The sequence below is a fragment of the Equus quagga genome, chromosome 1 (assembly GCF_021613505.1).
Source record: "Equus quagga isolate Etosha38 chromosome 1, UCLA_HA_Equagga_1.0, whole genome shotgun sequence".
NCBI classification, from domain to species: Eukaryota; Metazoa; Chordata; class Mammalia; order Perissodactyla; family Equidae; genus Equus; species Equus quagga.
This window is the reverse complement of record NC_060267.1, coordinates 15,291,881-15,313,529: the sequence shown is the minus strand read 5'-3', so window position 1 is coordinate 15,313,529 and position 21,649 is coordinate 15,291,881. Positions and strand designations below refer to the sequence as shown.

At 38.5% G+C, this 21,649-nt stretch overlaps 1 protein-coding gene across 5 annotated transcripts in view; it reads right to left on the bottom strand.

The window, feature by feature from the left end:
• Nucleotides 1-20,489, bottom strand: part of LOC124236436 (cyclic AMP-dependent transcription factor ATF-7) — an 81,936-nt gene extending 61,447 nt beyond the window's left edge. Inside the window, exons 1-2 of one of the 5 annotated variants that reach the window (XM_046655451.1) lie at nucleotides 20,372-20,489; nucleotides 3,264-3,332 (exon numbers count right to left, since the gene is read on the bottom strand). In XM_046655451.1, coding sequence (XP_046511407.1) covers nucleotides 3,264-3,311 — 48 coding nt within the window. In that variant the 5' untranslated portion in view covers nucleotides 3,312-3,332; nucleotides 20,372-20,489. Of the gene's footprint in view, nucleotides 1-3,263; nucleotides 3,333-20,040; nucleotides 20,237-20,371 lie in introns of those variants that run through there. The other 4 variants (XM_046655458.1, XM_046655471.1, XM_046655464.1 and 1 more) reach the window with 4 other exon arrangements.
• Between the last annotated feature and the right edge of the window lie 1,160 nt (nucleotides 20,490-21,649).

Sequence of the window (21,649 nt, the reverse complement as noted above, 5' to 3'; positions counted from 1 at the left end):
AAGTAAAAGTGCCCCCAAAAGCATTAAAAACTTACAAGACCTCCTAGATTCAGCATCAAACTATACTTCTATTATCTTAATAACAGAGGCAAAGCCATTTTATAGTCACAATGTTTTTAAATAGATGCTATCTTATAAACATTTCAAACCCATACAACTCAACCAGCCCTTTGCTACAAGGTATCAGGGGCACTGTTGCCTTAACAACACTAACTCATTCTCTAGAGGCAGCTCTGTTAACCACTCCTGCAGCCACATTCTAGAGAGGTATTAGCAGGAACACTGCTTTCCCCCAGGTCCTCTTCAGAGGGAGATGAGGCCTCAAGAGAAACAGTCTCAACAAGAGGAGAGGGATGAGAGGACTCAAAATCCCCTATCACCTGTCTTTTCAGATAAGAATGCAGCGCACACAACCTTCAGCAGCCATCTTTTTTTAAAAAGTACATGCAGCATATTTAGAACTCAGCTGTGTCACATCAGACTTACTGTTGGGAAGTGGATCATGAACAGAATCCAAAAATAACAGCCATTAAAGACCTAGCAACCAAAACATGTTTACGTATCTATTGAAACCCGCTGGTTTTGATTATATGGTGGCGAGCAAAATCCACTAGTCTATTTTAGGTGAATTTTCCTTTCACCTTCCCTTACTATTAAGGCGTAAGATGATGTCTGAATTTAGGGGTACATAGCATCAAGTCTGGGCAGGGAACAGATAATGAAACAATGCAAGATCCCTATAGTTTTTGTTTGTTGATTGGTTTTTTTAAGGATCAGTCTCCTGAATTGTAACTTACTTTCATTCTTTCTTCCTCTAAACAGTAGATGCCAATGATTTTTGAGTCTTTCTCTACGGCAGTAAGTTCTAAACCATGCCTTGCAAAAATTATCATGGTCCTTATTACCCCTCCTGCAACCTTACATAACCTTTTTATTATTCTATCATTTCTGGAATAAAAATTTGAACCAATGACAGTGGATTATAAATAGCTTGATGGTCTCAAGGCGGCTCCAGAATGCAACCATTTTCAAAGGATATAAGGAAGTTGGATGACAGGCCAAGGGTAGTTCACTTTACCAAATTTACCTTTTCTGCCAGATGTTCACTATTTCATATAACATAAAGCAATCACAGTAAATCTTACAGAGATCCCACTCCAGTTATTTGTTACTAGATACTGGGAGAAACTTGGAAAGAGACTAAATATAACTAAAGAACTACAATCTCACCTGACCATAAAGTTTTGACATGCAAAGGAGGTAAAGGGATGAATCATGCTACCTTCAAAGGCTTAAGTTGAAGCTTTCTATCCTTTTTCTATGAAACAAGTAACTTGAATCCAGAAGAAGGTAACAATTTCCTTGAGTTCCACACTCACTAAGGGGAAAAAAGTCCTCAGGACCTAGGCCAGAGGTTATAATGAGTCCTAATAAGCAAAACACCAACAAATAATTCAGAAATGGAAGGGAGGAGAAGGAAAAGGCTTCTGATAACAGAACCCAACAATACAAGAAGGAACTAAAGTAAAAAGTCTCCACTATTTTCCCACCTCTAGCCCCCAAAAATGCAAAACAAAAACAAACAAACAAACACAAAACCCTTCTGGGATCTCACAAATTTCAGTGAAAACTACTCTTTTCTGATGAGACAGCCTGAAGAAACCCTATTTATATCTTTCTTCCTTAGCGAGCTTAGGAGACACTTTTCCTGTGTATTTCTTTATTTTTATCAACCATTTTTATTTAAGTCCTTGTCCGGGTGTTTTTAAGCATAAAACATGTAAGAGTGGCACTGAGCAGCTCAAACCCTAAGTGAAAAAAAATAAATGTTAAGTATGAGAAGAACAAATCTTTTCACCAAAAATGCAGATTTCTAAAGTAAGGGATGTAAGTGTAAAGGGTATCAGGTTATCAACTGTGGGAGTCACAGTAAATACTATTATCAACAAATTCAAACACAAAAATGCAGAGGGATCAGGTTCAGATACATACTCCAATAAAGCTGTCTAACAAGAACAAATTTACCCTATTTTCCCAAGTGGCTTCTACTGTAAAAAAAAATATATATAAACCACATGGGGAAAACACACAGTCAACAACAAAGTTGAAAACTTTGACCAGGAAGGAAAAAACACCCTAAGAGGCTGAATACTTCAAAATACAATGGCTTTTTTAGTCTTTTCTGAAATTTTCAGTATTTACTGGAATTTGGAATCGTTCTTCTGCCCGTTCCTTGTCACCACCTAAATCTGATCCACCTCTCAAATTCCAATCCTTAGGAATCTCTGGAACTTAACTTTCTCTTCTTCTGGTCTAAGTATTCACAATGTTTAATAGAACTAGTCTGCAATCTCACATGCCACCAGTAAGTGTCACTGGACAGTCACATGACATATTCCTAACTGAACAGAAATTCAGCCCTTCAGGTTCCATAAAATCAATTCATGAAGGCAGGTAAAACTTTCTTTGTATTCCTTTTCTTCATCCTTTGTGGAACATGGCAGTAGGGGAGGGTCTAGGAAGAAGAGTTAAGAAGGTACAAAATGAAAAAAAAAAAAAAAAGGCAGTTTCAACAAAATTACTGTATTAAAAAAGTATATGATGAAAAATATCTGACATAATGCACACGAGTGCAAACAATAACAGGGCAGCTGACACAAAGAACAAGGCATTTCGTGGCATCAGACAGGGAAAATGGCTGAGAAATCGTGTAGTTTCTATATTGCTGTGAGATCTTAGCCTCTATGTTAGCTTTGTCTTCCCTGGATAGATATGTGCCTTAGCTGCTAACAATGATTTTCTGGATCAGTGGTCAAAAGAAACATTTTTTTTCTTATTTTAAAAATCCAAATAGACTCTGGCAAATTGGGGCTCACAATGAATGGGTGCATTCTCAGTTGCCTATCCAAATACGTTAAGCAGACTTTTATATCCATGAAGGATGAGGAGAAAATATTTCTAAACTTGCTTTGTATTTAGATGGATAGCTTTAGAAAGGAGGAGAGAGCAACACATATTGCCCAACACTGTGTGTTGGGAAACAAACACCAGTAGAATAACAATATGAAAGAGAGCAAGGCAGATTTCATTATGGTAGAGTGCCTACACTTCCTCATAACTTGGATTTACACACTGCAAATCCTCTGATCTGATTACCTCCAGTGATCACGTAAAATACCGGCTTTAAACTCTTTGCCTTAGTGATAAAACAGCCACTTTGATTCACAACGAGACATTCACAATAAAGTATATTGTAAACGTACCTGTCCACAGCCCGGGGCATTGCACACAAACGGTCTGTCGTCTCCCATATTTCATATAGTAGAGCGGAGCTGAGGAGGGGGAGGTAGGGGGAAAAGTTATGTTAAATACGCTGGAGTTAAAAAAAAAAAGTGCTTCAAAAATTCAAGCCTAGAAACAGGTGTTCCAAGAATGCTGTCTATCAAAGCTGTAAACACAGGCTACTTTGGAGAGACCCATTAGACAGGTGGCATATGATCTACTGTGCCTCAATTGAAACTTTTAATTAGAAAAATTTAGACCTAAATAGTCAAGGAATTTCAAAGCTTTTGCTAGATTTTCCCCCTTTCTGCTACAGTATATAACACACTGCTCCAGACTGCTGAATTACAACCAGCGCAGTTCCCTATGTCAATAAATCCACTGAACGCTCGATGCGGAAGCCATATTTCTGAACTAGAGAAGACCAAAATTTGTCATTTAATTAATTAAGGGATTATAGGAGGGGTGCTCCATTTTACAGGGCCATAATCTGGCTCCCTGGTGTATAAACTACGAGACTGTTGGCAAGGGCCGTTTATCCCAGATTATTGCCAAAGAAAACAAAGCACCCATCCTATTGGGCTACACGGGAAATGATTTTCATTAATAAAAAAATAAAAATAAAAACCTTCTTTCCCCACTGGGAGCCTCCTTCTTCCCCCACCAATCATCTGTGGCAAATGGAGAAATATCGGTGCCCTTCCCCCTCTGATTCTATTTATGGCCAGGTTTTTAAAAGCAGCAATAAAACAAATGTCAACTCTTTGGGGGTTTACTGGGTGAATATGTTCCGGCTGTTTGTGCTGCTCTCGGCCAGAGTTCCTGGGCTCCTCCGTTGCAGCCAGCAGATGTGTGCTGCTGCAGGGGAGAAAAGAAATGGCACTAAAAGGCATCACCATCCATCCTCTGTTTCTCTGAAGAATTTCACAGGGTTTATACTGTTTTTGTTTTTAATTATTGAAGCTAAACTCTTGAAATGTTGATCGAAATTCTTTGTGAAACAGCAGCAATTCCAGTCTGAATGCGTTGGGGAAATTTCTCATATCCCAACCAGGAATAAAAATAGAGGTCGAGATGGATAAGGATTAGAAATGCAAATCATAGTAAAAATATTCCTAAAAGATAAACAGTATCTTGAAAGAGTGGAAGAGAAAAAGGTGGGAGAACACAAAAATAGTCTTTATAGAATAAGCTCCTAAAAGACGTTTTCCAACATCCTTCTACAAGACAGAAAAGTGTGTGAAAGAATACGAACAGGGAAGACGAAAGAGGAAGAACAACAATTTGAATACACCTAGAAATGACTTCAGAACTGTAACCAAATTTCAAATTTTTGTCTTGGAGATAAACCAAAATGTCAGGTTAACCTCAGTCAGGCCTGCATTAAAGTAAAATGTTAAAGTGCTAGACTGAATCTGGAAACCAGAAAACCATGCGTAAAACTCAGAGGGTAGCTAGGTAACATCTCTCCTACTCTCTTAAGACTCACTCTGGGATTGGAAACCAGTATTTCTGGTAGTCTGATCAGTAATTCCACAACTAATCAGTGTTTAAAATTGTAGGGTGCCCCATAAAATAGAAAGGGCTTCTTAGTCATCTTTTAGTGTGATAGGAACAGGGTCTATGAAGGAAATCGACGCTGCAGCATCACTGTAATGGAAGAGAGCCTGTATGTACATAGGTGTACACAGATTTATATCACATTTAGCCAGGATAAATTGCTTCAATAAATTCTGTTCCTAGGAGAGGCTAGCTCAAGCTGATGACTGGGTACTGAGAAAATGAGAGCTTTATTCTTCTTCACACAGCCCCAGGACAAGGGGGTTTTCTGGTTTGTTCCTTTGTTTTAAATACATGACGATTTTTAAGCACTTTCTGGAACTACGACATAGTGCAAAAAATGAATACAAGTAAATAAAAATCAACAAATGCAAAGACCAAGGCCATTATGGCTGAAAACTCAGAACATTTCTGGAAAGCAATTCATCTCTGGAAAAATCCTGAACAACTGCTGTGCTAGAGATAATTTCACTTCCTAGTCCCAGGACTTGCTTTCCTAATATAATCATGAAATCAGAATTTTATTTCAACCAGGTCCTCTAACATATTTTCAACAAGGAAGTAAACTACAAGGGCTAGAGCAGACATAACATAAGGACCAAGCAGGATTCCTTACTTTTACCTTGGCTCTGTTATTTGAGGCTAAGTTTCCTGAGTTTGCTACCTATTTAGAGGAAAAGGGTCCTGGCTGAGGAGTGGGGCAGCAATGGCATAGGAAGTAATTAAATAGATTCTGAAATGGTTTCCCTCAAACCACAAAATTCAAAATTTAACTTGGTTTTTGCACACTCACTTCACAATATATGGATTCCAAATTTTCTTTAATTGCATCCTTACTAGAAAAGAGACGAAAAATCACAACTTTCTAAAAGCCAAAAAAAAAAAAAAAAAGGCAAAAACAAATTGGGGAGAAAAGCATTAAAATATAACAGAAGTAAGCCTTTTCATGGCTCTTAAATATTCAAATCTGACAGTTATTAACTCGGCTTTCCTGCTTCCTTCCCACTTTGCTGGCTTTTGTCTTGCATTTTCACTAAAGGGGGATCACAACGGGAGGAAGAAGGCCCTCCTTCTTAAATCCCCACAATTCTTCTTAAATCATTCCCTCAGTCACCTGCCCCTTTTCATTTCCACCATTCTTGCTTTTTCACTTTAAAGTGATTTGTCTTTTTAAAAAATTAAATATTTAACAACAATAATGATCTCCCTCTGTCTATTTAAAAAAAATTTCCCGCTAATATCTTTTTAATTTCTCTTTCATTCCCAGTCTGCTGCATCAATTGCTACATATAAAGAATGTCATTGCTTATTTCTATTTGATACTTAAAACAAATCTAACTATAAGAAAGGTCAAACTGATGCTGTCTCAAATACAAAAAGCAACATATTTCTGTAGTATAAACAGACTGAGACAAAAGGTGAAATCTTGAATAACGATGCTGCCATTCGCTAGAATTTAACTCACAACCCATTTGTAACTGTACTGCTTGCCAAGTAGATCACGTGTCTGGGCATGGCACTCAAGTCTGTCATCTGCTACTGGGTCTATTCTTCAGGATGAAACTCAAGCATTTTACAGAACTAAGCAATAAACGACAGGCAAGGGATACACTCATTCAGAGACGTTTCCAAGGGGAAGCGAGGTGCTTTCAACAGAGATCTTAGAACAGGAAAGCAAAGATGCATAAAAAGGCTGTCCTAGAGACCACATCTGCTGAGGAAAAGGCTCACGTAGTCAGTCACCAGAATGCATAAATGATAAAAATTAGTATTTACCCAAAAGAGAGAAAGTGATTTGAATGCTGGGAGAGAAGTGAAGAAAATCCAAGGATTAGAGAATGATTTTTAATAACTAGGATAATTTCATAAAATCTATGTTAAATAGTTTTGCCAGAGCCAGAAGCATAGCCTAAAATGGTTAACGTAAAAATAAGAAAACTAATTCTTTCTCTATATGTATATATTCTTTCTCTATATATGTATATCTATCTTTTTTTTTTTTTTTAGTAGAATGAGGATGGAGTCTGTCACTGAGGTCTACAAAATCAGTTCTCTGGACTTTGTTGTAATGTGATTATTTCTTCAGTAACCAACTGATGTTAATAAGATGGCCTACCTTTAAGTAAAGAATAAAAGCCATGTACAAACACACTCAAGGGCCTGTTCTTACGTTTCTAATAACAAAAAGCAGATATTACTAGATACAAAAAATGAGAAGGACATACACACCATAAGTATCAAAGATTCATGAAAATCTTGAAGGGGTTCAGACTAGCTGTCATTAATCCATTCAAAAAACTTTACTAAGGAACTCCTAAGTGCCAGGTAAAGTGGACATAAAAAGATGATAGTCCTTTGGAAAAAAAAGAATCTTTCACTCATCTGTGTCAAAGAAAAACCAGCGCTGAACAGTAAAGTGGTAAAAAAAAACCCAGCACATTTTATTCAGGACTATCGCAAGAGGGGAAAAGAGATCTCAATATAGAACTGGACTCAATTTCAAATACAGGATGGACAAGTGGGAATTTACAGCCAAGGACCAGGGTGGGGGTTGGTGGATGGAAAATTACCAAAAGGAAACGTCAGGGGTACGGGGGATTCTGGCTAAACCGACCTAACAAGATTCTTGCTGAAGACAGGTCAAGCGAGTGATCAGACATCACCTGGGGGGTAGGGGGGTGGACGATGAAGAACCTGATTAGATATGAGGGCGATCAGATATCCAGGGTGGGGGCTTCTTGCTAAATTGACTTAGCAGGGTTCTTGCTAAAAGTGGATTTTTACAAGTACACAAATGGGCCTAAAAGAAGGTTCAGGAGCCTGACTAAAGTTCAGCCTGGCAAAGAATCTTTGTCACCTGGCATGAAAGATGCCAGGCAAGTGCTAAGAACGATAGCTTAATTTACAAGTTCAGTTAATCAGAGGTTGATCGGTGTACATATTAGATCCCTTATTATTTCTCCTATTCTTTATGGTTATTTATCAAATTATTTTGCTAGCAATTCCAGAGTATAGACAAGAGCACAAAAAAGAGGGGTTAACAGTTTTGGTAAGAGATTTGACAAGGAGGAAGCCTGAAACTAATAACCACAAGTTTCTTTTTGGATCAAAAAGTAAATTTAGTCGGTTTTAAAATTCATTAATTCACTGAAGTCCTTATTCAGTGCCTACTACTGTATGCTCTAGGCCCCAAAATTCAACAGTGAATGAGACAGACAAGGTTTTTGCCCTCACAGTGCCTACTTAAGGTCTAAAAGGAAGAGACAAGCACTAAGCAAGTAAAAAACAAAATAATTTTAGAGTAATAGCAGATAATTGCTATGAAAGAAATTAAATAGTGATGTGTTACTGACTAGGAGTGGATGACTTTTGTTTCATGAATAAAAAGAAAATGGTTGTATTCTCTGTGACCAAAAGGGGGATGGGGTAGAACATAGAGATATAAGCTAAAGTCTTTCCTCTCATAATAGTTGATGTTCAATAAATATTTACTGATTTAATCTGAAGTCAATATTCAAGTATATTTTGCTGAAATTTTACACTTATCTTCAAGTTTGTACACAAAACTGTTGGGTCCACAAAACAATTGCAATGCATGTATTTATGTATTTAAAGCTACATATATTTAAGACATATTTTAAATACATATTTACAAGTACTTTGTGCCTAAGGTACTTTACGTGACTACACCCAACAATTCCTACGCTTTTCTTGTCATCCAAGTAACATAGACAAAGCTCTACAGTTTTTGGTTAGAGAAAAAAATGGGGAGGGAAGTATTTGTCAAGTTAACCCTTAACTGACCCTTGAAAACAAAACTTAGGCCAGAGCTGTTAAGATATATTTTCAAGTATGAAAGAATGGTAATCAAGATGCAGCAGAAAGGGCACCTTAATCCAGGACTTTGGGAGTACATATTTGGACAGTCTTTCTGGAAAGAAACCTGGCAATAGTTATATTAAGTATCTTAAAATGTTTTATATCCTTTGAACAAATCATACTTCTTTCAGGACTTTATTCTGAGGCTCAAACCAGAAACATGGACCATTTATATATTAAAATGTTCATCATAGTCATGTTTATGACCAAAAAACTAGGAATTAAATTAAATGTTTAAGAAGAATGGATAAATATAAATTAAGATACTGCCTTACAATAGACTATATTTAAGTTATTAAGAATAACATTTGTGAAGGCTATTTAATGACATGAGAAAATGCTATACATTAAGTGGGGGGGAAAAGGTTATAAAATCGCTTATGCACCAAAACTCCAAATCCATAAAAAAGTAAACAAAATAATAAGCATAGAAAAAGATGAGGGAATTTAACATCAAATGTTAATAATGGTAATCTCTGGATAATGGTATTCCAGGTGATTTTATTTTCTTCTTTGTACCTTCAGTATTTCCCAAGTCTCTACAATGATCACAGATTGCTTTTAATAAACCAAACAAATTATAATGTAATCTAATAATAAAAAAGAATGCTGATCTGCATGACTTAAAAAAACACGTCTATGAGTTTCAAAAAAGGCCCACATCTGCTAGACTATTCTAAAGCACTAACCCAGTATATTCACAAATCAAACAAAGTCGTTCATTCTCTACTACAAAGCAACAGAACTAACTGACAAGTTCAAAATGGACTACCAAAAAAAACTTTCTAAAATTATACACTAAGAGCTTCATATGGAAACAGACACAGTGGAAACTTAAACATATCGATACACAGAGTAAATCAAGCAATTCAAGATAGTTCCTCCTTTGTTACCTTCAAGGACCCACTTTCAGAATCCCATGAATGCTCCCTAACAAGGAGTATTACTTATATAAAACACTTAGAAATTGCCCAACCATCCATCACAAAGCGAATAAAGAGAGCTGAAACCAAGCTTAGCAGGTACTGAATGCCTTTCAGCTCGGCTATAAACAAGCTAAAAAGTTTAGACAGGCACCCAAACAGAGCTCTATGGGCTCCATTCCCTTATGATATTAAAAAGAAAGAAATTATATACAAACAGTTCTCTTCAAAGAACATAACTTTGGATACCAAGTTTCAGACTCTAAGATAATTTAGCTGCTGCTAAGCAAAGAGTACAAACACTGAAGCTCTCACCACAGCAGCCTCAACATTTCCTTCTCCATAGGATACTCCGTCTGCTGTGATGCGCATTACATCTAGAAAACTGAGTCAAGGAAAAGATTCCAATAAACATATGAACTGTCAGACTACAAAGCAGGTTATTTAAACCCCAGAAAACTAAGAAGACTCAAGTTTTACTAGGCGGTAGATTATTTAGGAACTGAAATTTCTGTTCATAAATTCTGGGTTCATTTTCCATTGTATTCTTTAGCATAACAAGAGTTTAGCACATATTATTTCCTTAGTAGGTAAACCAAGTGCCCCAAAAGGATTACATAGAAAGCACATATACTACCATAACCTTAAACTAATTAGCCTTATTGTTTCATATTGGTGTTTTTGTAAAGCACTTTGCTATCTATCAGACTGGAAAACTGAGGTGGAGAGCTACAAAAAAATAGGCAAAAGATGAGTCAAGAGGTTGAGGTTGGCCTGAATCCTAGTTACCTGTTCTCACACACCCCAAAGAAGATATAAAAATGGACAGCACATCTTTTTATAACTCCTGAAAGTTGTATGTCAACCTGCACACTGTATAACCACTTCTAACTGAATAGTGTATTTCCAAAAGTTTACACACAACAGGTGTTTCTTATATGTTTATTATATAAATGAATGTCCAGAAATATGAATTTGAGGGACTACCATTTCTTGGAGCATTATTTTTGTCTAGGAAAATTAAATAATGTTCACAATTTTAACATTAAGTATATTTTATTATAAGGATTTTTAAATTCATAATCCAGTTATAGTATATATCAAGGATTGGCAAATTTCAGCCCATGGACCAAATCCAGCCTACCACCTATTTTTGTGTGGCCCACAAACTAACAACGGTTTTTACATTTTTAAGTGGCTGAAAAAAATGAAAACAAAAATATTTTGTAACACATGAATATGACATGAAATTCCAATTTTAGTGTCTATAAATAAAGTTTTATGGCAACACAGCCACACTTGTTCTGTGCAAGTTGTCTATGGCTACTTTTGTGCTACAATAGCAGAGCTGAGTAGTTACAAGAGAGACCTCATGCCTGCAAAGACTAACATATTTACTATCTGGCCTTAGTTTGCCAACTCTTGGTATTTATAATAACTATTAGTAACTAAAATACACGGTTAATTAAGATATCCCTGGGGCCAGCCCGGTGGTGCAGCGGTTAAGTTCCACTTCTCGGCGGCCTGGGGTTCGCCGGTTTGGATCCCGGGTGCGGACATGGTACCACTTGGCGAAAAGCCATGCTGTGGTAGGTGTCCCACGTATAAAAAGTAGAGGAAGATGGGCATGGATGTTAGCTCAGGGCCAGTCTTCCCCAGCAAAAAGAGGAGGATTGGCAGTAGTTAGCTCAGGGCTAATCTTCCTCAAAAAAATAAAATAAAATAAAATAAAGATATCCCAATTATGACAAATGCCAGAGTGTATATATTAATCATTAGTTAGGGACCTTTATAATGTGACTATTCAAGTACTAATTTCTTTTGACTCTTCAAATTTTAGAAATTAGGTTTTCTCAAGATAAACTTAATTCAGCTAGCTCCATAGTTCTCGATCTTTAGTGTATTCACCTGGGCACCTTGTAAAAATGCAGATTCCTAGGCCTCCTGGATTCTCTTGGTTTTGGGGCCCAAGAATCTAAACTTTAAAAAACACCTGGGTAACTGTGACGCAGAGTCAGTAACCCATCTTCGAGAAGCACTAACATGGTTGGAAAGCTCACTTTCCCTTCCATATAGTAAACAGTGTGGTTTGCCAGTCTGGTACTATTATAAAACAGCAGTTCTCAAAGTGGGCTCCAGGGATCCCTATAGATCCCTGAGATCCTTTCAGAGGGTCCACAGGTGTTCAAAACCTACACGGGCAAAAGATCTATCTAAAGGGCAAGACAGGCCAATTCATTTTAATGTTACCAGAGTATTAAAAATGAACAGATCTGGTTTCAGATTCTACAATAGCTAACCTTTAAGAAAATATCACTTTTCAGATTTTGGTGTAGCATCAAAGAAGAAAGACTATCTACAATCACCTGAAAAGAACCTGTCCTTTTCCTATTACGTATCTGTATGAGCCCAGGTTTTCTTCACATACTTCAACCAAAATAACATATCATAACAGATGGAATGCAGAAGCAGATGAGAATCCAGCTGTTTTCTATTAAGCCAGCTATTTAAAAGTTTTGAAGTTCTTCCCCTAAATTTTTTTGAAACTATAGATAATTTGTTATTTTAAAATAAACAAATATTTTAAAAATTTCTCCATTTTAATTTCTAATATGCTAAATATCAATCGATATAATCAAGGTAAACAAAAGCTCTCTGGCGTCCTCAACAGTTTTTAAGAATATAAAGGAGTGAGTACTGAGATCAAATCAGTTTGAATCCACTCCTTTAAGCAATACATGAACAGTAGAGGACCCTGGATTGATCAAGGAGAAGGTTAAAATTAATTTCTGGATTTCAGGCTTAGACATGCAGAGACAGGTTTCAAAGAAAGAAGCCAGATTAAATAGACCAAATAGTTTTGTAGCAAATGACTAAAAACAGATGGGAATGAGAATTAGGCTGAATCATAAGTTAGGCAACACATGGCCAAAGCTTAGAACCTATCAGGAAGCGGCTTCATGTAGGCAACTACTTGACTAGAACTTTTTTTAAGTCTCTCTAGGCTTCTGAAGGATTCAAGGAACTATTTTGAGCTATCCTCAGAAAGGTTGATAAAGCAAAAACAAAGAAGCAACAACTTGCTAAAGTGACAGCAGGAAGCAGAGTTAGAAATAACTAGAGAACATTACACCTATCCATGTTTGGCTTCAATATGAATTTTAGAAGTAGAAAAATTCCTGGAAACTTGTAGGCTGTCAAAAATCTAATGTTGTGTTTTGTTTTTTTTCTACTCATTTTCAGATAAAGTATGATCCCTAAAACAATAAACCAATAGCAATCAATTCCAAAACACTGATCTTTAAGGATCAACTTTAAAATCTTCATGGACTTAAACAGGCTGCAAACAACAACAATAAATCTGAAAGACTTTAATATTAAACCCCAGTATAAGTTTGGTCCCAGATAGGAAATAACTACAATATCCCACAATGACAAATCATAGAGAAATTCTTAGAAATTCTCAAGAAAAAAAATCTATTTTCTAAGATTGTCCACATACTGGCAACACAGTGATCTATTTGGGGTATTCCACTGCTCACTGATTGACTTTCAACAGTCCCAAACAAAGATGTGTAAAATATTAGCAAACTACTGCTTGACTAAAACTTAAAAAAAAAAATAAATTAAAGAAAGTGGTGCTACATGAGACACGTTAGTACCAGAAATACCGGAAAAACCACATTAAATAAAACCAACATGGTGTTACTCAAGTTTGATAAAGCTTAAATAAACATTACCGGCAAGAGACTTGGTGCCAACACAAATCATTTACAGCAATTGAATGTTATATTCAGTAAATCATCCTGTTTTTACAATATAGTCAGGCATATTCCCGTTTCAAAAAGAATGGTTATGCTCTATTTTTTAATGTGAAAAAATGTAATTTTTCTATTGCATGGCATATTTTAAACCCTAAATAAAATCTGACCAATTTAGCATATAAATCTCCTTTGTTCATTATGTCAGAAAGAAGCATTCTACCAGATAAGAAAATATTAGTAGGTAATTCCACTCAAAGAAAACAAATTGGGTTTTGCGAGAAGGTGGGGCTACGGCAGAACACTCTTCCCATGGAGGTCCAAGCCACAAGCTCATAAAGTGACTTTTTGAGCTAAATCTTGGCTCCTGTTAGACTTTCATAAATTGATATTTATTAAGGATAAATGCAGTATTGAATAGAAAAAAGAAACTTCTTGCAGAGTCGGGTTTCAAATGTATGAGAACATTTAGGATTAAAATTACCAAAAGATGAGAAAAAGCTAACAGAGTTAATGTGGGTTTATACTGAGTTTTGTTCTCCTATAAGCGTTCTTATATCTTTCAGAAGACTACTGTGGTAATTCACCCGTGGTTTCGTTGGGAATCTTTCCTAGATGTCTGCCTACAAAGTTTTAAAAACTAGGTAACAAATTTGTCTTTTCATAAAACCTTTCCTGAATTGTAACACGCATCCTTCCTCTCCAAGGAAGCCAGGCAGTATATGTTTACTTTCAAAACTGAACTGAACTTTGCTTCACTGTATACAGGCAGTGAGTACATTATTCAGATCAAAAGTTTCTAAACAAAAGGACAAACGAGAAGGAAAGGAAACAAAATACTATGATTTAACAGAAAAAAACAAATGAAGCATTTTTTCAACACAAAGTCTCCACCAGGGAAATTCTGAAGCGAAAATGTCCTGATAAAATATTTTAAGACATGAAATGACCCCAATGCAAAATATTTGTTGTTTTTGATTTTTGTTTTGTTTTTAGCTCAAAAGAGCTGTTATTTCTTGTCATTTATGCTTCCTGCTTTCTGCTTGTCCATTCTCACTCGGTCAGTAGCACCATTTCAATTTCATTTTCTGCACAGTCGACTGTTCTTCCTGATCCTTCAATAGCTAAGTTCCTTGATCTGAGCTTCTATCCACGAATGTTTGGACTGGAAAGGACCTTGAGGGTCATCAAGTCTATCCTTCTGCTTTCCAGGAGAATTCATAACTAAAAAATCTCAGATGGATAAGGTATCAAAAGAAAATGCATTCTGTCCCTAACAGCATAGTGCTACTTTATTCTGCACAAACATTTCCACTCATGATTTGCAATTTTCTAAAAATGAAAGTAAAAATTAAAACCCCAAAAGAGGAAGGTGCTTTAAAAATGCATTTATCAGCTAAAATTGCTCAAACATAAATTCAACTATCAGGTCTAAAATTAACACACAGGAAAGTTGTTGGCTGCCAACATAAGGTCTTTAGTCCCTAGAGATGTCTTCTGACGTTCTAGCTTATTTGCAGCACCATTTCACCTACAGCACATAGCGTGACAAACTTAGACCACATCAATAAACTACAATTATGAATGACAATTATATATGTATGTACGTGTGTGTTTGTGTGTGTCTATATTTTTTTTTTACAGGTGGTGTAGGTTTTTATTCCAAACAGAAAATGAAAAGTTGGGTCTAAATTGCCAAAGTCAATATTATGGGGAAGCTACAAAACAACTATTACATGGGCAATAGTTAAATTCTTTAATATGTACCTTAAAATGTTTATGGAATGACGTTTCTTCCTAAAAGAGTTTCCAAAACAAAATTTCATCTGACGACAAAAATGAATGCAACTATGAATAAACAGTTAATCGTTCTAGAATTATTAGACAGAAGAAAAGAAGGAAAGCAGGACCAGAAGTCTTGGAAATGGGGAAAAAAATCATACTTAAAAAAACAGGGAGCAGGGGAGATAGAATCAAGAAACTACAGACGGACGAAATATTGTTTCCCAGGAAGATTATAAAATGAATTATTAAATAGATGGCTTATAAACAACTGGCAAATAATGCAGTGACGTATAAACACTAGCATAAGATAACTAAATAGTAACTAAAATCTAAGTTCATTTTCTTTTTTGATGGGTCACCAGCCTATTTCAGGGATACATCAGAACATCTTTAGATTTCTACAGGACACCTCTTAATAGTTCACAGGAAATATAGCTTAGATTATAAAACAGTAGGTGGATTGGACAACTGAATTTTACTCATAAAGTTGATTAATGGATTAATATCAACCTAATGATAGTGTGCCAATGTTATATAGCATTGCTCCACCCTTATATATTTTTACCAGTGACCTACAACAAAACCATAGGTGTCATGTTTATCAAGTTTATCTATCAATACAAAGATATGAGAAAGGCCAAGAGGCTAAATAAATTATCAAGCTAAAACAATAAACCAAAACTAATAAGATGACAATTACAAATGTAATAATAAATGTAAAGTCATCAATTACATTTAAAAAATCAACTACAAGGGCCAGCCCGGTGGCGCAGCAAATTTCGCATGTTCCACTTCGGCAGCCCAGGGTGCGCTGGTTTGGATCCCGGTGTGAACATGGCACTGCTTGGCAAGCCATGCTGTGGTAGGCATCCCACATATAAAGTAGAGGAAGACAGGCACAGATGTTAGCTCAGGGCCAGTCTTTCTCAGCAAAAAGAGGAGGATTGGTGGCAGATGTTAGCTCAGGGCTAATCTTCCTCAAAAAAAAAAATCAACTACACAAATTAATGTGATCTTAGGCTTTAAGAACAGAGGTATAGGGGGCCAGCCTGGCGGCGCAGCAGTTAAGTGCACATGTTCTGCTTTGGCAGCCTGGGGTTTGCCGGTTCAGATCCCAGTGTGGACATGGCACTGTTTGGCACGCCATGCTGTGGTAGGTGTTCCACATATAAAGTAGAGGAAGATGGGCATGGATGTTAGCTTGGGGCCAGCCTTCCTCAGCAAAAAGAGGATTGGCAGTAGTTAGTTCAGGGCTAATCTTCCTCAAAAAAGAACAGAGGTATAGTGGAGCTGGCCCCATGGCGTAGTGGTTAAGCCCAGTGCACTCTGCTTTGGAGGCCCGGGGTTCAAGGGTTCAGATCCTGGGTGCAGACCTACATACTGCTCGTCAAGCCATGCTATGGTGGCGTCCCACGTACAAAATAGAGGAAGAGTAGCCTGGATGTCAGTTCAGGGCCAATTTTCCTTAACAAAAAAAAAAGAGAGAGAGCGAGAAAAGAGGTATAGAGAACAATAAAAAAAGAGGCCATACTCTCTCTGTACTTTGTATTGAATAGATTATATCTGAGATGTTATATTCAGATCTAGGTAAGAAACTCTGAAAACTCAGGCCTCAAAAATGTCATTTAGGGGCTGGCCCAGTGGCACAGCGGTTAAGTTTGCACATTCCGCTTCTCAGTGGTCTGGGGTTCACCGGTTCGGATCCCGGGTACGGACATGGCACCGCTTGGCAAAAGCCATGCTGTTGTAGGCGTCCCACATATAAAGTAAAGGAAGATGGGCATGGATGTTAGCTCAGGGCCAGTCTTCCTCAGCAAAAAGAGGAGGATTGGCAGTAGTTAGCTCAGGGCTAATCTTTTTTAAAAAAAATAAATAACTAAATAACTAAATAAAATAAAAATGTTAAAAAAAAAAGTCATTTAAGGAATGACTGAAAGAACTGGGGATATTCACTCCAGTAAGAGAAGCTTTAATGGGACATAACTGTCAAATATTTGATGGGCTAACTAACATGTTGACAAGACACCAGGTTTATTTATTGTAGCTTCAGATGGCAGAACTAAAGGGCTTCATCACAGTGTAAAGGATGCTCTAAAAGTAGAGCTCCAATAATGGAATCAGTGAAGTGGGGAACTCTTCCTTACAGTATTCGGAAGTTAAAAGACCACCTATCAGGAATTCCAAATATGACGCACGTGCAGATTTCATGAATATACTTAATCCCAAAAGAAGCGTATTAGGGGAAGGCAACAATAAAATGTGAGAAGCTTAAAAACTGTTTTCTTTGACATGTTTCTAAAGAGATGGAAGGCTTTCACAAACCTTAAAATCAGAGTACCCTTCTAAGAGAAACCAATAACAAAAGAAATTAATGCCTTTTCTTTTTTAATGAATGCTGCATTTGTTTTTCTCAAAGAAACAACATCTGCACCTTAACTTCAGTACCTTTATCAAGGGATAAGCGACAATTATATGCCAGCCTGCCAACAAGTCTCAAGAAGAGAGTTGTTTTTATTAGACATTTACACGGCTATGCTCTTTGCTCCACCTAAAACTTCCTTGCAAGGAGAAGGCTCCGCCTTATCAGACGTGGATAGGAGGCTGCTGTAACACTGGCTCCCTCCCACCACAGCCTAGGAAAAACCCAGTCTTGACATGTACAAAACAATCACTTAGAGAACTTCAGAGCACCTGTGTGCAGACAGAGCCAGGGACTCTACTTCAGGCAAAGGAGTAGCTTAAGAGCTGGCTGAAAAAACAATTTTCATTTCGGGTTGTTAGTGGGGAGAGGAAAGAGGAGATAGCGATGGTATCCATTGACATTTAAAAGCCATGGTAAACAAAAATGCTTAAAAATTACAGCACTGACTCTATCACAGGATGTAACCTTTGATCCACAAGTTTAAAGATGAGCAGTGTTATCACTCTGTAGCTTTCTGCTAGGTGTTAACACTAATGAGAAAAAAAACCTTGCATTTAATAGTGCCCAAGTCAAAGCCATCACAAATTCTAGGACGGAAGAATAAAACACGGACTTTGCTCTCCCATTGGATATTTTTTTTGTGTTGATGTCAGGCAAACTGTGACAATGTCTGAATGTGCAACAGCAATGCTCCGAATGTGAAATACTGGAACCCAATTCAGTGATTAATGCTAATGGGTCGATAATTAATTGGTCTCCAAGTGCTGGAGGGGCAACTTTCTGGCCAGGAGGAAAAGCTTCAATGGTTGCTGAAAACCGAAGGTTAATACAGAGCAACATACTCTGGTTTCTCTTCATATAACAGCTTTACCAGTATTTCAGACATTATTTTGCTTCTCAAAACTAAAAGGAGAAGAGAAGGAATGTAACAGACAAATCTACACAATAGCAAAGAAGTTATTCCTTAATTGGCTGTATTAGTTCAATTCATTATTAAATAATACACAACTATCAAACAAAGAGCAAAGGCTTGTCCCTTTTCCACACAGAATTAAGAACTGGTAAGACTACTTAGGAGAGCTGCCAAACTTTTCTTTAGCTTCTTTTCTTACAGACATGTTACATTTCGCAATAGTCTCCACTTACCTTACATCCTCCATGTTTGAGTACAAATTGTGTTTGATTTCCCCAACTCTTGCCCTAAGACATTATGACATATCTTTAGCTTCTGAGTCTGGACACAAAGGAAGAAACTGAAAAATTCTCACTTGCCTAAAATATGTGTCCATTTTATCTACACCTTTAAAAATATATAAGCTAACTAAAACTAACTGCAACCATTCACTGAACAACTCTTCAAGAATACGAGTGGGCAAGACACATTTAACAAAGCAAACTTCAGTTTAGTGTATTTTTCTCTGCTTAGAATACCTATAAAGACAGATGGCTCTGCGAGAATTACTTACACCACTGCAAAGTTTTTAAACACAGGAACCAAGCGAGGTCGCCGAGAAAACTCTGCATATCCCCACAAACCTAAGCTTGTGACACAACCCTCAGAGATACTAAAACACCCTCTGTTAAGTAGAAAACAAACTTTTAAAGTTAGGAAAGCAGCAACGCGGGAATCTGGGTAGGAGGTGCCCTGGGTAGTAAACACCCCAGTCAGAGAACATAACAAGCAATTCAGAGCAACATATAACCCCCCATGGGGCTCCAACTTGTACCGCTTAATCCCAAACCCCATCCCTGAGTTTAGGAAGAAATGAAGTGTGGGAAGAGAAAGAGAGAAGGGAAATCAGAGTGGAAGTGATGAAAGTGTTCCTCTTTCCCTCCGTCTCTACCCCTGTCCCAGCATTCTTGAAGGCTAGTCAGCAGACTGGGTGCCATATCCACCAAAAGCACTAAATCAATACCCCAGGCTTCTTCCCATCCCTACGCTAAAGACTTGTAAATGTCAGCCGTCTCCGTTCCAAACACGTCCCTTAACCCCCTCAATTCCCCCATACCCTTCCCAAAGCGATGCCTTTTGGTTGCTGAACCCATCCCTACTAAGTTCCTTAACTCATTCACTTAATTTTGTCCAAATCCATACTCTCTCTCTCATATTATGTCCCGGATATTCTTTTCAATCGAAATGCCATGACTCTCCTTTCCAGTGATTTACCCCTATCTTTCCAGCTAAACCCAACGCCTTGTTTTCACCTACTCACCCCCACCTCCTGCTATTCCCTCTGTCCCTGTAAGTGCCAAGTCCCTAACCCCACTCTTTGAGAAGCCCTGGGTCTTCAACCAGTTTAGTACCCCTCCCCTTTCTCCCATGCCACCCCATTCCAAGATCCTTCCATTAGGTTCCACTAGACTTCCATTCCCTCAGGATTCAACTCCCCTCTCCTTGCCACGCCCTGTGCCCCCCGGGGCTACTTACCCCAAGTTCTCCCCACACTTCAGGCCTCTGGCCCCGCCTTCCCCCCAAAGGAAGGAGGCGGGAGGAGGGAGAGAGAAGGGGCGGCACTCCGCAAGGTAAAGACGACCTCCCATTAGTGCTCATCGCCGCCAATCGTAGCTTCCTTCTCTCTTATTGGTCGACGTTAGTCCATGCCCCACCCTCTTCCTCAGACAGGGCCCGGCCACCGCCTCAGCGCCCCCGTCCAACACAGACTGGGAGGGGAGACCCCGGCCTGGGCGGCTGGGACTGGCCAGAGTTGAAGGGGAGACTCCCATCAGATCATGGACTAGTTAATGTTAACAAGACTCACCCGCTGGTAGCTCCGTCGCCTCCCGCCCGCCCGCGCTCGGTCCCACAATCTGTCTCCTGCTCCTTCTTTCCCCCCTCAGAGGAGCAGCTACTTTCCTCTCGTCCGGCCAGGCGCTCTCACCTCTCGCGAGATGTGGGGTGGGGGGGGGGGGGGCAGCAGGAGGAAGGGCGAGATCCGTAAAGCCGGAGTTGGAAAGGGACGGAGGGGCGGGGCCCCGGGAAACAGAAGGGGCCGGCCTATCGGTGGATAGGGCTGGGGAGGGAGGCTGAGCGAGTTCGGTACACACAGGTTACACGTGTTCGACTGAGTAATATAGGGGAGAAAAAAAAGAAGGAAAGAGAATCCTTACAGGTGCCTGAAGCAGTCGAGACCAAAAAGGTAAAGTAACTATTCTAGGGAATGAGATTATCTCAAACGAGCGCACTTTAAAAACGAGACAAGTAATCCTCAATAAAGCTGTTTAAAAAAAAAGTGGGGGAAACGCCCCCCAGACTCCCCCGCGGGTACGCAAGGGGATTCAGGGTTCCAAACAGTCAAGTAGTTGCATTTTCTTCTTTGCACTTAAAGTTACATCACTGTGGCGATAATGTCTGCTGTGTGTGTGACTGTAAGGGAAAGGGGGCGGTGGTAAGGGTTCAACTGCAGGAACTGGCGACTTTTTAAAAAATGTGCATGTTGTTTCTAAATCCTCTAGAGTCATCACTTTCTTAAGGGTAAAATAGTCGAAATACCCTTAGCCCTAGAACAGGAGTGAGTGTATTGGAAACAGCAAGCCCAGTGCACAGCAATCCCAACTCTGTCATTTTCCAACCCCTTGGCCTTGGGTGAGATGCTTCTCTGAGTCTCATTACAACGGGGCTAGCAATCCCATTCTACTCAAAGAGTTGTAGTGGTCAAATGAGATAATATATATGAAACTGCTTGGGAATTAAAAGGTACTATATTGGGGCCTGCCTTGTGGCCAACTGGTTAAGTTCCCGCACTTTGCTTCCTCGGCCCAGGGTTTAGCCTGTGCGGATCCTGGGCGCGGACATCAAGCCATGCTGAGGCGGCGTCCCACATGCCACAAACAGAGGGACCCACAACTAAGAATATACAGCTGTGTACTGGGGGGCTTTGGAGAGAAAAAGGGGAAAAAAATAAAATCTTTTAAAAAATGGGCACTATGTTTATTACCAAGTATTTTAACAAATTCTTAACAGGACATAGTATGTTCAAAGCACTGCTCTAGGCATGGGGAGAAGAGCAGACAGACCAGCTCCCTGGTCGGGTAGAATT